Here is a 17542-nt window from a genome sequence, read left to right as displayed (position 1 = left end):
AGCTGAGCTCTGAAGCAAGCCACGGCCCCCGTCCCTTCTGCACAGGCCACCACTGCAGTGTATCCTGCCTGCGGCTCAGTCTGCAGCGCTCCAACGCTAGTCCGTAGTGTTGTCCACCCATGCTTTCCTCTCTCCCACCCTCTTCCCCATGTGCACCCTCCCGCTCTGGGATCCAAAGGGCCTCTTTCCCTCAAACCTCTCCCAAGCGCTTCCAGTGCTTAGCTCACCCTTTGGTGGGGTGAATCTGGGGTCTTTCTTTGTCATCCCCGCAAGGCAGTGAAGAACAGCTCTTGCTAGATGCAACAGGCTGCTTGTGGGGTGGGGGACGGGACCGTTCCCAGAAAACCGAACCACTCCTTTCTCACTCCTGGCTCATGGTTAGCTCCTGAGCTAGCTCAGATGAGATTGCTTGCACAAGCTGTTCTGGGAACAATGCCACAGTCCTTTGCTCCCTTCCCTTCTTCTTCCTACTCATTAATAGCAAATGGTCCTTATGTTGATTATGTTGAAGGGGGGTGTTATTGCCACATCTCCAAATTCTTGTACAAGCAGAAGCCAGCGTCTTTCGGCTGGCTGGGGCAGCTGATTTTCTGGCAGGCCTTCACATTGGGTTTCTGGCATCTTAACTGCCTTCTGGGTACAATTATTTAACGGTGGCACTGGCAGCCAGGAGCACCAACCTGAAATTAAGGCATGTCTAGGCTGCTGCCCACAACGCTGAGACCACTGCAGAGGAATCCTGCCCTGTCACTCTGCTCCATGCGCATTGCTTGTTGAAAAATGTCAGGCAGCTACTTCTTGGCACATGCTGTTGGATTTGAAGCCCCCAGCATGCACTTGAAAGCAGTGCTCGACAGTACCTGGCCCCCCTCTCACATCAGCCACGTGGCATTTCTGCACCACGTGGTGCTTCAGCGCAGAAGCAAGCAGGTATGGCCTGTTTTGCAATCATTGCAGAGGCATATAGACATACTCTAAGCATCACATCCATCCCAACAGACGCATGGGGTTTGTGCACCAGAGAGCAACCTCAGTGCAACTAGGGCTTTTAAGAGTAAGTTAGAAGTGGGGGTGGTGGGAAAGGGGCCACGTTGGTAGGAACTGCCAGACTAGCTCAGAGCAAAAGCCTTTGGCATCCCAACTCTGATAGGGGCCAGCACTAAATGTCTCCAAGAGATGCAAAAAAAATCACGGGAGAAGGCAGTTACAGAATGACCTGCCCCCTTCCATTAGGCTGAGCAGACTCATGATCAAAATGGGAATAGCATGGGAAACCTGCAGAATTCATTCACCGTTCAGGAGAAATCATGATGCTTCATTTCTCCAGATACACAAAAGACCAGTTGAAGTAAGGGTGCATGTGGACTCACCACTTCTAGAAGCAACTGAATCTATCAGAAAAATAAAACTCAACACTTTTGAGCAACAACCGCTGTGTTAAAAGAGATTTCACTTAAGTTATATGTATTTACACATGGTACAAAACGGTAAGTTCTGTTAGTAGAGCACATACAGTATTTAGCTGTGGCTTGTAAAAAAGTTTTAGCTCCCCCGTCTCCTAACAGGTTCAAGGGGCTTCTGTTAGGATTTCCTATTGCCGGGGTTTCAGTATCACATCAGACATCTGTTCAGTAAAAGACTCAGTATTATATAAAAATATACAGTAAATATGAGCACAGCCTGTCATTTTAGCTGTAGCAGACATGGGTGTCCTGGTGCTTTTCATCAGCGCTTTCACTCGACAGGTGTCACACTTAGCATGGTGCAGTGACAAAGGACTTGCAAGCATCTGTGTCTATTAGAGATGTTGCCAAACCTTCCCCAAGCATTCAGATCCCAGGCCTGGGTTTGGCCCTCCCTGCAGAGGAATCTGAATCCTCATCTGAACTTTACCTATGACGTGTGCATCTCCTTTGCCTGTACGGAGGATTGTTTTATTTCCCAAATGCCTGCCCTGCTCCCTGAAAGCTGCTATCCTGCAGCTTCCTGTCCGCACCAGGTTTTTCTACAGTTCCTGCTGACATCACACAGTGTTCGGTTAACAAAAGTGCACATGCAGAAAAATCCATCAAATGGCTGGTAGGCACTGAATAGACCAAGTCTGTATTGGTAGCCCTTGTCTTACAAGTGCAGCTCCGAAGAGAAAAAGACTCTCGGTTCACATTGACTCTACAGCAGTAAGTTATGCAGAACTAGCGTTCGTCCTTGGGCTGAGTTTGTGGAGCTGCGTTCTGGACACCAGCGGTTCAGTGATTTTTGTTGTCTAGAAGTTGGGGCTGTTTTGACTCTTGAAGCTCAAGGGAATTCTAGCGCGCAAAAGCTTTATGTGTAATAAAATAACCAGTGACTTTCAATGCAAGTCCAATGACTAGCCTGAGAAGAAGGCAGAACAGTTAGAGCCAGGTCGTTCTAGCCAACCAGCCTGGACGTCTGGGGTGGAGCGAATACCTGCCTCGACCCACGCTGCCATTTTTTAAGTTCCTGAAATCTTCTGGGTCAAGGTGTGCACCTTTCACACCTAGGAGAGGCCACTGTCTGAATTAAGAAGGGAATAAGAGCCTCTGAGTTTTGAACGTTGCTTTGCTGCTGCGCAGGAAGACGGTTGTGGCATCTATTTAGCCCCAGTGAACTATAAAAGAAGGAACCTGAGATCAAGGTGGATGGCGCGATCCTGACTCTGGGCAGGCAGAAAGGTGGCAGCTAGTTGGAAGCACTGCTCCTTAAAATCAAGCTGGAAAGGCCCCCTCCTTCCTCCAGTGCACAAGGCTGAAGAAAACAAAGACGAGGGAGGCAGGGGTCCTACGGGTGCTGATGTGGTGCTGTCAAGAGTGGGAACGTTGGGGCAAAACCATGGAAAGAGGAGACAAGCAATGACCCCCTTGGCTCAGTCCACGAAGTGCCAGTGCACCTGGACCACAGAGAGGTGACCAGGTGTGTGCCGTGCCAGGGTGCAAAAGGTGCTCCTGCCTTCAAACACGAGGCATAACTTCGTGACGATCCCCTTTCAGTCCTGGTTCTCTCACTAGATACTAAGGGAAGTGGGGTTGCTTTTAACCAAAGGGCAGAGATGCAGGTGGAAATTGGCCAAGTCCAGATCAGGCCTTTATACCATGAACACCTTGTCTGGTTCAAAGTATTTAAGCTAGTGCTGCCCTGGCTCAACCCCAAAGGAATTTATGTGCAAACTGCATCTCCTTCAAGGAACGTAGCATGCCCACACGTGCGTCAAGACTAGGCCTTCATGCCTAGCTTGTAGCCTCGGCATAGAAGGTAAAAACCTGCTAGAACAATGTGAATAGGCGTTTAGCACAGCCTGGTGCCATGATGCACACCTCCCTGCACCCGTCAGTTCCTAGCCCAAGAGAAAACCACTGTATGTAACATGGTGGGAGCCTGCTTCCAGGACAGCTAACATCCTTAATGAAATAGCATCTTCATTGCAGCCCCTATTAGGCACTGACTGCTCTCCCACCCCTCTCCAAACATCTGCCTAATTATCCCCTCCTACAATCCAGGGGCAAGATTGACTTATTCTTTAAAAAACCAAGTAGGTTGGGCAGCTGGAACTGCTATTTCACATGATATGGGGTAGGGATAAGCTTGTTTAAATTCTATTTTGGGTTCTGATTTCTGCAACTGACTCCTCTGGCTTAACCGCTGCTCTGCCTCAGTTTCCCTTGTTGGAATGGTAGCACGAGGATCATAGTATCATAGTGCTTAGGGTCAGTTAATATTGGTCCAGTGTGTAAAACACAGAGCGCTCTGTAGCGCTCTAATAAGTGGCGGTGATTTTGCATTATATCTAGGCCTTAAAAACAATCCTTTGCCATCAAGGGTTTGCCAGCTTTGTGTGAATTTCTATCATGCCCGTTTGCACCTGCAGACTGAATGAACGAGTTTCCCCGGAGAACACGAACCATTTGTTCTCATGTTGCTGACAGCAAGTGAACTAACGGGGCACAATTTATCCTGACGTTTGGGGCGTGATTCTCAGTGGCAGTGGTTTAACTGGCGACACTTAACGTGTTCAGGGCTGCTGCATGGGTATAGGTGTGCCTGGGGATATTCATACAGGTGTGTCTGGAAATAGCCAGTGCTCTTCATCTGATTACTAGTTATTTTTCAGGGCCTGATCCAAAGCCCATGGCTGTCTTTGCCAATTGGTGATTTGAATATATTCAAATTGAGCCCTTAAAAGAATATTCACTTTTTTGCAACCAAGGTTCATTGACTTGTGACTTATTGTGCTAAGGGAGTAAGACCTGGACTGGACTCTTGCAGCAGAAAGAGACTAAAATGAAGTGTGACTGAAAGGTTTGGCTCTGTTCTGCATGTGTGGTTTGTGCAGAGCAAAACACAACCTCATTTAACACTGGCCTAGCAACAGGGTTAGTCCTAAATGGCAGCTTGCTTTGCTTTGTCAAGAGGAAGACACGTCTGGTGCAATCCATCTCAGGGAACGCTTCTCCTATGCAGAGTCACTAGCTCCTTTCGCTTCTCTTTCTCCTTCTCGGTGGGCTCCTTGCTCAGTTCTCCAAAATCTCTGATCTCCTGTAAGACTTGTGTTGCCTGCCGAAGCTGCTCCACTGCCTCGCTGAGGATCGTCTTGGCAATCACCGGAGGCCCATTCCCATCCTGCATCGGGTTCAGCTCCGCCTGCAAAACCTTCTCCAGCAGTTTTTCGGTCTTTTCCTTTTCACTCGCCACTTTCTCCTCCATTTCAGCCAGGTCATGGTGGGCCTTCTTGGGGGGATCGCCATCCACAAGTGCTTTCTGTGCACTTTTTGACTCAGGCAGCAAATCTCCCGGAGGAGCACAGCAGGGTTTGAGAGGAGAAGTGTCTTCTGCAAGCTGGCCTAACGGCATTTTCTCTGGATTAAATACCTGAATGTTTTCTTGGTTTGTTCCTGCGTCTAAGGAAGTCTCTTCTTCCTCCTCCTCATCGGAGGCTTCCTTGCTTCCTTCTTCCCCTTCAACTTCCTGAGGGGTGGATTCTGCTTCTTCACCATCCTCAGCCTCCTCCACGGTGGGTTTGGAGGTGTCAGACTCCTGGACACTTGCATCCTCATCGTCTAAACTTCTCCTCTGGCTGGGATTCACGGTTGCCCTCAATTTTTCTGACAAAATCTTAGGAGGGACTGGAGGCTTTTCGGTATCTGGCAGGACCGCTTCAGCAAGGTGTTCTTGACTGCCCCTTTCTGATGGTTTGAGCTCTTCCATGCTTTCAGGGTCGCAGGATGATTCATCCCAGCTCACTTTCAGCTTGTCTGATAGGATCTTAGGAGGAGGGATGGGAGCAGCAGCTGTGACTTTGTCACTGAGCTCCATGAGATTCTCCTTGCTGTCCCTGGAGGATACCGATCCCTCGGCGTGCTCCTCTTTACTGACAGACTCCTCATCCCTGGAGCGCAGATCATCGCTGGATGAAATAGTTTCTTTAAATGGCTTGGCCGGTGGCAGGGGAGGCGACAGTGGCTTTTTAACCTCTGGATTAGCCACGTTGTCATCTACATTCTCTTTCTCAGGCACGACACTGGGTTTCGCAGGAGGCATAGGTGGCTTTGGCGTTTCTTTAGGAGGCACGTTGTTGGCACTATTACTGAGGGGCAAGGTTGAGTCTGGAGGGCCGTTGTCCACTTCATCCAGATCGAGCCTCAGGATGCCATCAGACGTACACTTGGCCACCTGAAATGGAAGGAGAGAGATGTTAGCGTTTATTCCATCACCCGTCCCTGATCCTCAAAACAAGCCTCAAAACATCCCTGACGGTCAAGGAGGTACCATGAGATTGGGATCAGGATTTGACTCTACAGGCTCTGCTGAAGGGAAAGGTCATTGTTTCCTATCACCACCTTGTTTTCAAATCTGTCAAAAATGTGACTTCTGGACCATCTAGCAAATAAGGGAAATACTCATGAGGACCTGCTTGTATGACTTGACATGAGCTTTACAGAGGGCGCCACTACCTTTGCTTCACGTGACATCGGACATAATGAGCTCTGCGATGCCAATGCAAATGACATGGGAACATGGAGGACTTGGGGGTGCCAAAAGGAGGCAAGAAAAAAATAGATGGCTTTTTCTTTCTTTTTTACATTTACCGCGCACCGTATTCATGTCTTTGTACTCTTTCCAGTCTCCTTTCCATAAAGAGAGAGCTGTGCACAGTTGGCCAGACTGGTTCAGTCCTGGTTGTGCAGGTCAGCCCTCTACCCAACACTCAGCAAGGGCAGCACTGGGGGACACGTTAGGTCCTGATCCTGCTAGAGCCAATGTTGGTTCCTGATCCTTCTCTTCCATACCCAGCAGAGCACTGCAACCTAATGGCGGTTTCTGCCTTAGACTTGTCTCGCGTTTCCCGGGAGTGAAATGCCCAAGGCGCTCGCTCGCCCTGTCCCCAATCTGTCTAGCTCATTACAGATTCTGCTGCCCTCGTCTTTCGTAACAGCTCGAGCGTGTGTTTCCTCTTCCATTCAACAACCATAAAATCGTCCCTGACACTAGTCCGTGTGCTGTTTCAACACCCCAGAGTTTGCATCCAATACACCCTCCCCTTGCGAGTGCCTTCCGCTTCCAGTGCCCAGAGAAGACCTCATTTGACTGAGGATCCTGTGTGATGCTGGAAGTGTCTAACACTCCCCTTCGAAGTGCAGGCCCTCGAAACAAAAGGTCTGAGATTTTAGGCATGCAATACCAGCAGGGGTAAAGGGAACTAAGTCTGTGAATAAAATTCCAGGAGAGCATTTGTGCCTCGGAGGTTTTGTAATGAGGAGGCGAGTGGAGGAATCTGCTTATTTCCGGGCATTTCTCTAGTGAAAGATCCACCTGTTGGATGTTTCCTGGTTCCTTGGCACTTGGCACTTCCTCCTCTGTGCTAAAATCAGTTCAGACCTGCACAGATGGTGGATGTCAGAAGGCTGTGACACTGGCAGAAAGAGCTTTAGACTTAAGCTGTTTCATTAGCGTGCTTAAATCTTCTAAGGCATCAGTGCACCTCCAATGCAGAAACGCCTCCGCAGTCATAGGAATCTAACATGAAAGGGCAACCTCTCATGCAAACAGGTTGGCTTCTCTTAAGTGCTAGTTGGGGCTGACAGTAGACAGGCTGGCCCATAACATTGCTTTAGAAAGGAAATATCTCCTTTTGACCCATGCTCTATGCTTCAATGCCACCTGCTTTCTAACGAAACAACAGCGACTCCTGCCAAAGCAATTCAGGAGCTATGGAAAGGCTTACAAAGCAGATCACGGCATTGTGCATCAGCTACGACTGAGGGATGCATAGCTTACGCAGCTGCTGTCCTCCTCCTCCCCATAAGCCCTTGATAGCAGCCCCCTTTCCTTTTAGAAGTGTTACTAGCTCTTAAATGGGTCACACAGAAGCTTGTGCTCTGTTACATGGGTGCTTTGCTGGTGAGCACCCGTGCGCTTCAAAATCATTGCCACTGCCACCTGCTTGGGAAGGTATCCAAGCAGCGAAAGCCGGCAGGGGCCTTCAGCAGGCTGCGGCATGCAGCTCGGAGCTGAGCGCTTACCTCCTTGAGATGACTTCTGGTGGGTGGTCTTCGCCCTTGGCCCATCTTTGCTCTGCCCCGAGTCTTGTGTTCCAGGGAAAGGCTCTCGTCTACCTTTACCTTTGAAGAGGGAGAGAGGGGGTAAAAAGAGTTTAAGTCAGTGACTTATCAAGGCATGGCTGAAAAGAGCTCACGAAAACACCCTTCCCTGTTGCTTCTTGGGTCTGCATTTGCGCCCAGGGTGGCTTTTCAGCATGTCATCATTATAATCCAGCCCCAGATTGCCATGCTTGACCAACCCTTTACTTTTTTTTTTACTGTTCCTTGTCTCCTTTGTGCACCTGCGTGCTGCTTGCCAGCGTCGTTACGCTGCCTTTAAGGCCGCAGTTGTTTCCAGAAATGTTTACAGCCTTATCTGAATGCTGCAGTCCCGCCCAGAGGCATTTGTATGAGACACTGGAGCACTGAACATGCTACCCAAAGCCTCTTTGTCAGCAGGGTGCTGTGCTGTGCACCGCAGCCATCTCGGGTGTGGAAGTGTTTGGAACAGGCTCCTTCACCTACTTGGCCTTGATGCAACAGATCCTCAGACAAGCCTGCAGGCTCTGTTCTTGGAAAGCCAAGACTTGTTATCAATGCCATCCTCTGTTCCCCACAGTGGCGTGCCAGCAACAGAGATCTGAACAGAGCCATGGGTCCATATGGCTGCAAAACCTGACCGACTTTTCAAAGCTAATCCAGGCATGATCTGGTGCAGATTAGCTGCATTCAACATCTTAGCCATAGTAATGCCAGCTCCAGATTCTCATCTTGGGTTGCAACACATAGGGTGACTGGGCTGTTCACACTTCTCCACTTCCACTTACGCTTATCCATAGGATGCGAGCCTAGGCATGGCAGTGGCCTGGGTGAAATTAAGAGAGTCTTTGCAGTCTGCCAAACTCTGGAGCTCTCTGCACCTCCAGGGCAGGAAAAGGAAGGATACAAGAGGGCTTTTGTTGCTCTCTGCCCAGGCTGGGCTTGGAATGACTGCTGAACGTAGCAGGGAGACGTGGTAAAATTGCTCATGCCATCTAAAAGGTGAAGGCACATCAATAATCCTGACCTGACTGTGAACTGTATCAGCAGCTCCCAGCAATAGACCTTCCCTTGTACGGCTTTAATGGTTGCAGGAAGCTGAGTAGAAGGTGTGAGCAGTGACCTGGATTAATTGCAACTGTAGCTGAATTAACACGTTTACGTTCTGGAAGCAGATTCAGAATGAAGTGCCAAGCACGTGGAAAGCCAGGGGCGACCTCCCAACCCATGCAAAGCCCTCTTGCTGCTTTGGCTCACTTCCCATCCCCCCTGAGCAGCCCCTACTCATGTACCCAGTGAAGGGGCCCAGGGTAGGAGCACAGTGCACTGCACCCCAGCGATCCCAGTGGACATAATGCCCCATTAGAAAGTTGCCATCGACTGGTTTGGTACAGAGCCGTCCTGAAGCTGCTCTAAACTACACCGGGCTGCCGGCGTCACAACTGACCCGAGGAAGGAAAGAGGAGTCACCCTGGCTTCTTCACAGTTCTGGCTCTCAGCTGCCACCCGAGGCCCGCTGACCACAGCTGAAGATTTGGCCTTGCTGCTTTCATACAGCATGATGCTATGGGAATGCTGGCTTCCATCCACCAAAGATCAGGCCCGTACTGTTTTTGCACCCAAAGAGACTTTTTGTCTGTTGGGTCCACGTCTCCAAGACATTAGTTGTCCTGTTGCTGTTCATGGGAGCTAGGCGCCTGGAGAGGAGTGAGGTATCTGATTGCTTTTAGCTGTGAATCTCAACCAGGCTGCCAGGTGCTGTGAGATCCTCTTAAGGATGCCTTGGGGTACCGCACTGCTAGATCCACAAACACCTACACGTCATTCACCAAAGAAACCCAGAGATTTCACGTAGGAATTCACAGTGTTAAAACCATTGTGACCTGCTGTGGGGCTTTCTGAGGTCTTTGCGATGGAAGAATTGCTGTTATTTTTCCATAGCTAAGAAACAAGTGAAAGTTAAGAGCTGCATTTTCTGAGCGGGGCCTGGAGTCTGACAAGGTTGAAGATCCCTGCCGGGGGGGACTCCGGACCTGCCTGCAGCTCCGCGCTCCCCGCGAGCCGGGTCAGCTGGGGGGTTCACCCTGTGTGATGCTCCCGGAAAGAGGTCCAAGGGATTTGTGGCACCCATGCCCCTGGGAGAGAGAGATGGAGGGAGAGAGCAGAAGCAGGAAGGGCTGTCCAGCATGATGTGATACTGTATCACAGCTCCTCCTTGGCTGTAACACTGGAGCGAGCTGGAAGGCTGAGCCTTCTGGTTTATAACACAGCCCCGGCTTGTCTGCAGCTCCTGGCTTCGAACGCTGCTTTTTACTGTGTGGGAGCAACAGCAGCACCACCCCAAACAACAATAAATATACCCCAATACTAGCAGGAACAGGGCAAGGCCAGGGGAGCACAGTCCTCCCCTTTCCTAGGTGGCCTCCAGCGATTAAGAACAAACCCTGGATCTGCATGATAAATCTGCGCTATGCACGGTGCAGCTGGAGGCTGACTCACCCCAACCCCCAGTGTGGCACTGCCCAGGTCCAGCACGCAGCACTCATCCCAAGGGTCTGGCTCCACGGCACCGGGTTTGTAGCATGGTGGGGGAAGGTGTCTGATGCGTTGATGACCTGCCAAGTCTCTCCAAGATTTTGCATGTCCCTTCTGAGCTGTCTGGTCCATTACTGAACAGATCTCATTAATTGCTTGGTCTCCTAGGTCCCGTGCATTTCTCCAGATGTCACAGTTTCATGGGGAGCATGTGATTCTCCTGGGGGGGTGTTGTCTACCCCTTAGCAAGGGCCAGTTTGTGCTCCTCCTCCTTGCTGCTGTATAATGCATCACACTTCCTGGTTTTTCTTTTCCGAGGGCTGGCAATGAGCTGAGGGGTGAGGGAATGAGACAAGATCTATGCTTAACCAGGCGACGTGGTTTTAATCCTCCCTTCTGAGTGTCTGCATGAGGGGGTAGCTTAGCTCCAGCTTGCAAGCGCGTTGGAAGCCCGTTCCAGTGTAGACTCTCCGGGGCAGTGTCAGGCAGCTCTTGGTGGCATGTCTCTGCAGAGTAGGTGTTTTCAGGGACCACGCAGTCACTTCCCATGACACCTCTCTCAGCAGTGAGAGGAGCTGGTGGGTTCTGTCCCTTGACACTCCTTTCTTTGAGGGCAGGGGCAAATCCCAGCCAAGAGCTTTGTCCCCAGTTACCTGGCCGTTGGCTGTGGACACCTCCAGACCGGAGGGGACCAGACGGCAGGGCAGCTGCAAGGGCCCGGTGAGAGCTGCAGTAACACCCACGCTCCAGTTCCTTCCGCAGCAGGAGTGAGAGACGGCAGTGTGATCACTGAGAGCCTCATTCAAAGCCCCCTGAAGTCACTCCAATGTCTCCCGCTGACTTCAATGGGCTCTGGATCAGGCCCTTAGTTGCTCTACCGCTCAGGCTGACCACAAATGATACCACTTCTCCATTCCCTTCTTCTGTCCTTCTCATGGTTTCATAGTTTCTAGGGTCAGAAGGGACCCGAGTAGATCTCAAGAGTCCTGGCATCACAGTGGTAGTGGGGAGCAAACCGCGGGGCCATCACCCAGTGGATGCGTGAACCCAGAGAGGTTTCTTCGAAGCTCCCCTGAAAGGTACAGGCTACACAGCCAGAGGTGTGCAATGAGAAGGGGACAGATGCAGCCTTATTTGGTTACCCCCCGGGCCACATTATGGACGTTAGCATGGTGTAAGGTGCACCCTCAGCAGGAAAGTGAGGCCAAGTTGGGCTCTCTTGCTTGCTGGGATTCACACCCATCTAGCAACACATCGCATGCCTCAAACACAGGCACGCCACTTCTACCTATGGGAGCCTGTGGATCCCACGTACCACGTACCACAGGTCTGGCAGGGGGACAGAAGAAGCTCTTTAACTTCGCAGGTTCTGGCTGCCTGGCCTGCGCCCACAGTAACCAAGACCTGCCTACACATTGGCAAGGGGGTGTAACTCGGGCACAGGGAGTGCCACCACCTCTGAACCTGGACCCAAATGTTCTGGCTTTGTTGGCCATGACTGTAGCGTGGTGTTAAGCAGCATGGTGCACGTGACCTCTGCTCGTGCATCAAGAAAGCGGATCTCATTTGAACATGAGAAAAGGAGCGACGGGCTCAGACTGCAACATTTCACCTGGAATCCAAATGCTTACAAAGCACAAGCCCAAGGTTAATTAGACCCTCAGCGAGGCCCCCGCTCCAGCTAAGGCAGCAGGGCAAGCAGAGCGGACCTAGAAACAGATGGTGCTTGCAACCCGCGGTCTCACCTCATCGAATACTTTGTTTTTGCCTCTGTTGATCCCCTCGTTGAGGGCTTTCATCCATGACTCCTTTTCTTCCAAATTTTGGGCCTGAAATTTGATATCGTGGACCTGCAAAGAAAAGAGGCATTTTCATCTTAACAGCGCTTGCCAAGGGCAGGGCAATGGCTTCGCTGTTCTCTATACATCACTCGGGTTTTTACTTTGCGTCCAGCTCCAGGCGGTGTTTAAACTAGAAATTCCTTTGCACTTTGGCAGCAGCCTTGCACTGCAGTTCCAGTGAACAGAGCTGTGTTATGCTGGACGGTTTGTTGCTATAGTTTTATTTTTGCAGCGAGCAATTAAATTAATAAAAACAGCAAGGAGTAAGGAAGTTTCTGGGAGTACCAGATGGCTCTTTACTTAGTAAACTGGGTGCCGTGGCTTTGCCTGAGATTGCTGCATTCGTGCTAGTGCTGCCAGGCGCAGTAAGACGTTGTACCCCCGACTCCCCCATGTGCGCCAGGGGTCAATGTGAGCTTGAAGCAGTGAACTCGGCTCCTGTGCGCCTTTGCTGCAGAGTTGGGGCAGGGAGCTGGGGCCCTGTGTGCCGCACGCACCTTATCCCTACGCAGCACACACAGGGCTGGTGGGGTGTCCCCGTGCTGGGGGAGCTGGGAGAAAGGAAGCAGGCCAAATGTTGTGGCCACATGGACCCACCCTCCTTACTCACAGTGCAAAGACACGAGTGCCTGAGTGCTATCACAGCCCCAAGACTGTACTGCCAGGCATGGTGTGAGGCACTGCAACCGGAGAGGAGAACTGACTCAGTGCTGGCCTGAGAAGGGGCCAGCGAGGAGACCCCGTGCCAAATTCATTGGCTGAGGCTATTCATGGGGGTTAGGGACCCTAATGACATAACCGCCTCCCCTTGCCCGGGGAGCGTAGCTGTGGAGAAACTAGCTGAAGGACAGCAACAGGTGCATGACATTTCTGAAGGGAAAGGATTTGGGTTTTCCACTGAACCATTTCGGATTCAAACTTGGTTTGCCAGAAGGACAAACTTTTCCGTGCAATATGCCGACAAAAAGTATTTCTTCCCCATTTTTACTGAAATAGTCTGGGGCGGGGGAGAAAAGAACCCTATTTTCTCAATTACTGTAGCTGGAAAACTCAGAGTGAGAACTCCTCGACAACCCCCTGAAATCCTCAGTAGCTGGGATGTGATCTTTCTTGCCAACTAGTGACAAACTTTACCTGAGCCCTGTGCTCAGGATTTGAAACTCCTTGGAAGACGTCCATGCTAGAAATGTAGCAGGTTTTTGCATGTCTGGGGGTTATTTTTTAAAAAATCATTTAATGATAAACATGTTGCTGCATTAAAAATGGCTGAGAGTCTGAGCCTCATCAGTACAGCTCTTGGCACCACCTACAAATGAACAGCCTGGAAACTTTTAAGGTCTGCTTTGCAACGATGCATTTCTTCTAAAGAACGACCCTTGCTGTTAGTAGATGTCCGATCCAGGTGTGCTTCCAGATGTTGGAAGTACCTAAAAGGCTGATGCAGTTCTCCGTTGCTGGAAGAGCTATGTGCATCTCGTTTGGACAACCCTGGAAGGACCTAACCGGCGTTCTCCATCTCTGAGTTTTCTTAGGAGCTACAGAGGAAAACAGAGAGGGGAGACGTAGGCTGCGTATCAGGAAAAGCTTCCCCCCAGGGGGATACATTAGCTGCAGAAATCATTTCCTGAAGGTTCAAGATAAGGAAAATGAGGTGAGGGAAAACCAATGGACTTAGTCCAATGTGACAGAGTTGCGGGGGGAAGGGGGGAAGGGCAAGATGTCCAGGCTTTGTCTCCCCTGTTTTAATCTCTAGCCTGTACATAGATGCTAGGGTTGGAAGGGACCTCAGTAGGTCATCAAGTCTGACCCCTGCCTTGGGCAGGAAAGAGCACTGGGGTCCAACGACCCCAGCTAGGTGCTTGTCCATGATGTGCTCCGCTCCATAGTGTGAAGAAGTGACACGCTGTAAGTGAGAACATGGCAGCGGCATCTCCCTTTGCGACTCGAGCACTGCAGGCACTAGCTGCCCGAGTGCTAACGCGCTAGCCCTTAGTTATTAAATTATAGGTGGAGGGTGTGGGAGCATGTCGGGATAAGAGGCCAGTGCTGCAAGTGCCTCTGGGCGCCCCCTCCGTTTTACCCTCTGTGCATTCAACAAGACCTGCCACCGTCTGCAGGAATCCTCCTGCCAGGGCCAGGGGGTCACAGCCCGAGTCGCCAACCTTCTCGCCAGTCCCAGGCATGACGTGAGTCACTTTTAGTTTGTCCTGGCCTCAGAGCTCCTCACTGCTAGGAGTGAGCTCTGCCTCCAGACACACCAGTGGAGAGTGTTATTCTGGGGCTCGGGCACAGCGGTTACACGCCACGTTGTTCGAAGCAAATCCCTTAAGCCAAACTAAGGAATGAATGAAGAGAGCTCGCAGTTCCTGCCCCAGATTTCCTCTTCCTATCTCCCCCAGCCGGTTCAGCCTTTGTCCTTTCTGCACCTGAACCAGGCAGTTCTCCCCTCCACGCAGCCGGGGCCCAGCAGGAGCATCCCAGACAGCAGAGAGGATAGAGAAGCTATCTGTTCTCATTTCTGCTCCCTGGACCTGATGCCCAGGTATGGCCAGACCCCAAGCAACCTTTGCCAGGACAGGCCAGCCTGACCCCCTCTGGCTCATGGCGGGAGCTACTTTCGGTGGGGACTGAATTTTTAGGGAACGTAGCTGCAAAAGTCTCTATGGAGCCTGCGTGGTCTGTGATTTGTCAAAGGTTTATAGCTCAGCCAAACTGGGGGGTGTTTTCACTGGGATGACAAAAGACCCCGCTTTGCACAAAATCAGCCCCTTGCCTCTGTTCCAAAGCATGGTTGGCACCACTGCTCCTCAAAGCAAAGCTCACCAGAATTGAACCTGGACAAAGCAATGCATTTTTTTCTTTGCTTTGCCCTCAAAAAAAGGGCTGAGCCATTTTGGCCACCCCCACAAATAAAAATAAAAATCAGCCTGAGACTGACATGTGGCATGGAAAAAAAAATCCAACCCAAGCAGTTACACCTGAAATCAGGGGCTTTTAACGAGAAGGACCGAGCAGCCTTGCTCACACACAATGCTACCCGTCCTGACTGCGGCTACAAAGGGACCCAGGATACAGGGAGCACGGTTTGCAGCATCTGCCACCTCTGCTGATGCAGCCGGGCCTCCTCACCCTCACGTCTAGTTGCCTACTGAGATGCATCCCCCTTAAACCGGGTTGGCCCCGGCGGGCTGCCTGGCGTTGCAGGCCTGTCACCCTCCCCCTCTGCCTCAGTCCCTTCCTGTAAGGGGCGGGATGGCACTGGCTTTCATTCTTATGCACTTGAGTCCCGTGCGGCGTGTAAAGGTTGTGAAGAAGATGGGGTGCATGGCCTTTCTCCTGCACGGCAAGCACGGACTTAGTGCTTCCTCCAGGCGGGGGATGAGGCCCGGTTTTGTGGCCGGCTCAGCTTCGAGGAAGGGGCACGCCTGGGGCACTGCCCTGCAGCCACTCTCTGCTGATGCAGCCCAGAGGGCGAGCTAGCCGGGGACCTCATAGAGGCAAGGCTCCAGCACCCAGTGACAAGCTGGTTTTGTTTCAGTTAAAGCAGGCCTGTTTTTGTGTGCGCTTAAAACACTTTTTTTTGTTTGGAAACGGTTGTGCCCCTCAGCTTTGCGATGACAAAAGCCTGTGAGAAAGCTCTCCTTGTCTGCGGCTCAGCTGTTGGGCGGCCTGGCACCGACCTGGCAGCGCGTACCGGGAGCTTAGAAACCTCCGTACATGTTGTTCGTGGAAAAGCTCCCCGCACTGCTGCAGGCTTCCTCCCCTCGTGCCTCTGCCTTGTCCTGGGCCGCCACCAGAAAGCCTCAGCCTCCGAGTGTGACTAAGCGTGGGTGTCAGCTGGGGATTGTGCAGCAGAGCGGAGAAGGCTCGGGGGATTGTTCCTCATTTAATGAGAAGCCGAGGTGTCCCCCGGCAAGGAACTGAGTCTTGCAGCTTAACGCTGGCCTGCAATGACAGTCCCCTCAAACGCGCTCGACGGCAGCAGGAGGAGGGTTGTTGAAAAGATGCTTTGTAAGCATGGGCTCAGGGACAGAGATGTGGGGTCCCCTCCCGGCTGTTCCAGACGCAGCCTGGATAATCTGGGGCAAGCGGCCCGGTGTGCTTGTTTTTCCCCAGATTTGCAAAATGGGAATGGTGCTGAGCTTTCGTGGCACTGCAGCCGTACTTCTGACTTGTTCAAGACCGTGGAGCTCAGATGAGGCAACGGTCATGGTCCCTTCTGACCTTAACACTTCTGAATGCAGAAGAGGATACAAGCTTTGGCTTCCCTGTAGGCCCCCCATAAATCCTATATTGAAGGCTTTAAGTGGGGTCACTGAAAGGAGCGATTTTCACCCTCCTATTTGCAAGACATATCCAACCCCTTGGGTAAAAGGACAGAGCATCGGGATTCAAAGGAACCTGCAGCCCTTCTCTGCCACCCCCAAATGCGGGTGTCCTCCCCTCACACACTTCCTTCCGTGTGCACAGACAATGCTGCACACGATCCTTCATCTTCTCTCCAAGTCACAGGCTTTCTTGTGGAAGTACCTGCCCCCATGGATTATGCGTAAGCCACAATGCCAAGTGGCTCCTGTGGTCCCGGGGCCAAAATGCCGGCCTCTCATATGCTGGTCTTGCACCTCAATGACTCCAGAGATGTAATTCATAGAGGACAGGTCAAATGCCATCAGAGATGACATTAGCTTCTTCGTGGGAGGAAGCTGACCCTGTCGATTAGGACGCTTTTCTGTACCACTTCGGAGCCCCAGTTCTCTACTGGCTAGAAGTTTCCTGGTAAAGAGCCCCAAAGCTACCTTGCCGTCCTCCTGCACATCCGCCCCCGAGATCCCTTTTTTGCGTTGTCTGTAAAAGCCCTTGACAGCATGTGGGGGGCTGATATGCCAAGACCCCAGCTTGTTTTGCTGACTAATATTAGTGCTGCTATTTCCTCATACTCCCCCAATTCCCTGTAGCCATCTGCTGTCTCCTGTCTGAGCACCTGCTTGCAAATATGACACGCTGGTGACTGAGCCTGGTGTTGCAGGCTGCCAAGGCAGCATTTCATCCTGGAATGAGAAAGGACAGGCTGGCCAGGGACAAGAGACACATGGCCTTTACAGAGCTGCCCATGTTCCTCCTTGCAATCTTGTCCTCCCTTAGCTTTCATGTCCTCTCCTGCTTCTCCTCCTCTCTCAGCGCGCCCTAGTGTCCTTCGGACAATCCTCTCCCTCCCCACCACTAGCTCTCTCAGGAGGGCAGGGGCCTGCCCGTGGTTCCTTCTCTCTCTCCAGGTTATCTCTAAGTACTTTAATACCTCAATTAACCAGCTGCTTCCCTGTTATTTGGAGCCCAGTTCTGATCCCCTGGGAGGCTCTGGAAGTTAGTTTTGGGCATATAAGGGGGACCTTAGAAGAAGGAAATGGAGTTGCTCTTCCTTGTGCTTTTACTGACATGTGGGCATTTGCAATTTGAATGTCAAAGAGGTGGAGAGACACCCCACCTCCCCCATATAACAGCAGGTGCATGACACATGGGCTGCCAAGCTGGAGCTCCTCTTCAAAAAGAGAATGAAGGGCCCAAAAGCAGAGCCAA

General features: G+C 51.5%; 1 protein-coding gene across 1 annotated transcript in view; it reads right to left on the bottom strand.

Annotated features, from left to right (window-relative positions):
- Nucleotides 1-1433: 1433 nt before the first annotated feature.
- The window catches only part of PLEKHO2 (pleckstrin homology domain containing O2), a 31224-nt gene continuing 15115 nt past the window's right edge, over nucleotides 1434-17542 (bottom strand). The window contains exons 4-6 of the mRNA XM_019533188.1: nucleotides 11873-11977; nucleotides 7536-7634; nucleotides 1434-5685 (exon numbers count right to left, since the gene is read on the bottom strand). Of these exons, the coding sequence (XP_019388733.1) occupies nucleotides 4453-5685; nucleotides 7536-7634; nucleotides 11873-11977 (1437 nt within the window). The 3' untranslated portion in view covers nucleotides 1434-4452. The remainder of the gene's footprint in view (nucleotides 5686-7535; nucleotides 7635-11872; nucleotides 11978-17542) is intronic.

This window comes from Crocodylus porosus, unplaced genomic scaffold (assembly GCF_001723895.1).
Source record: "Crocodylus porosus isolate Cpor-Errol unplaced genomic scaffold, CroPor_comp1, whole genome shotgun sequence".
In the NCBI taxonomy this organism is placed as follows: Eukaryota; Metazoa; Chordata; order Crocodylia; family Crocodylidae; genus Crocodylus; species Crocodylus porosus.
This window is presented reverse-complemented; position numbering and strand designations above follow the sequence as displayed.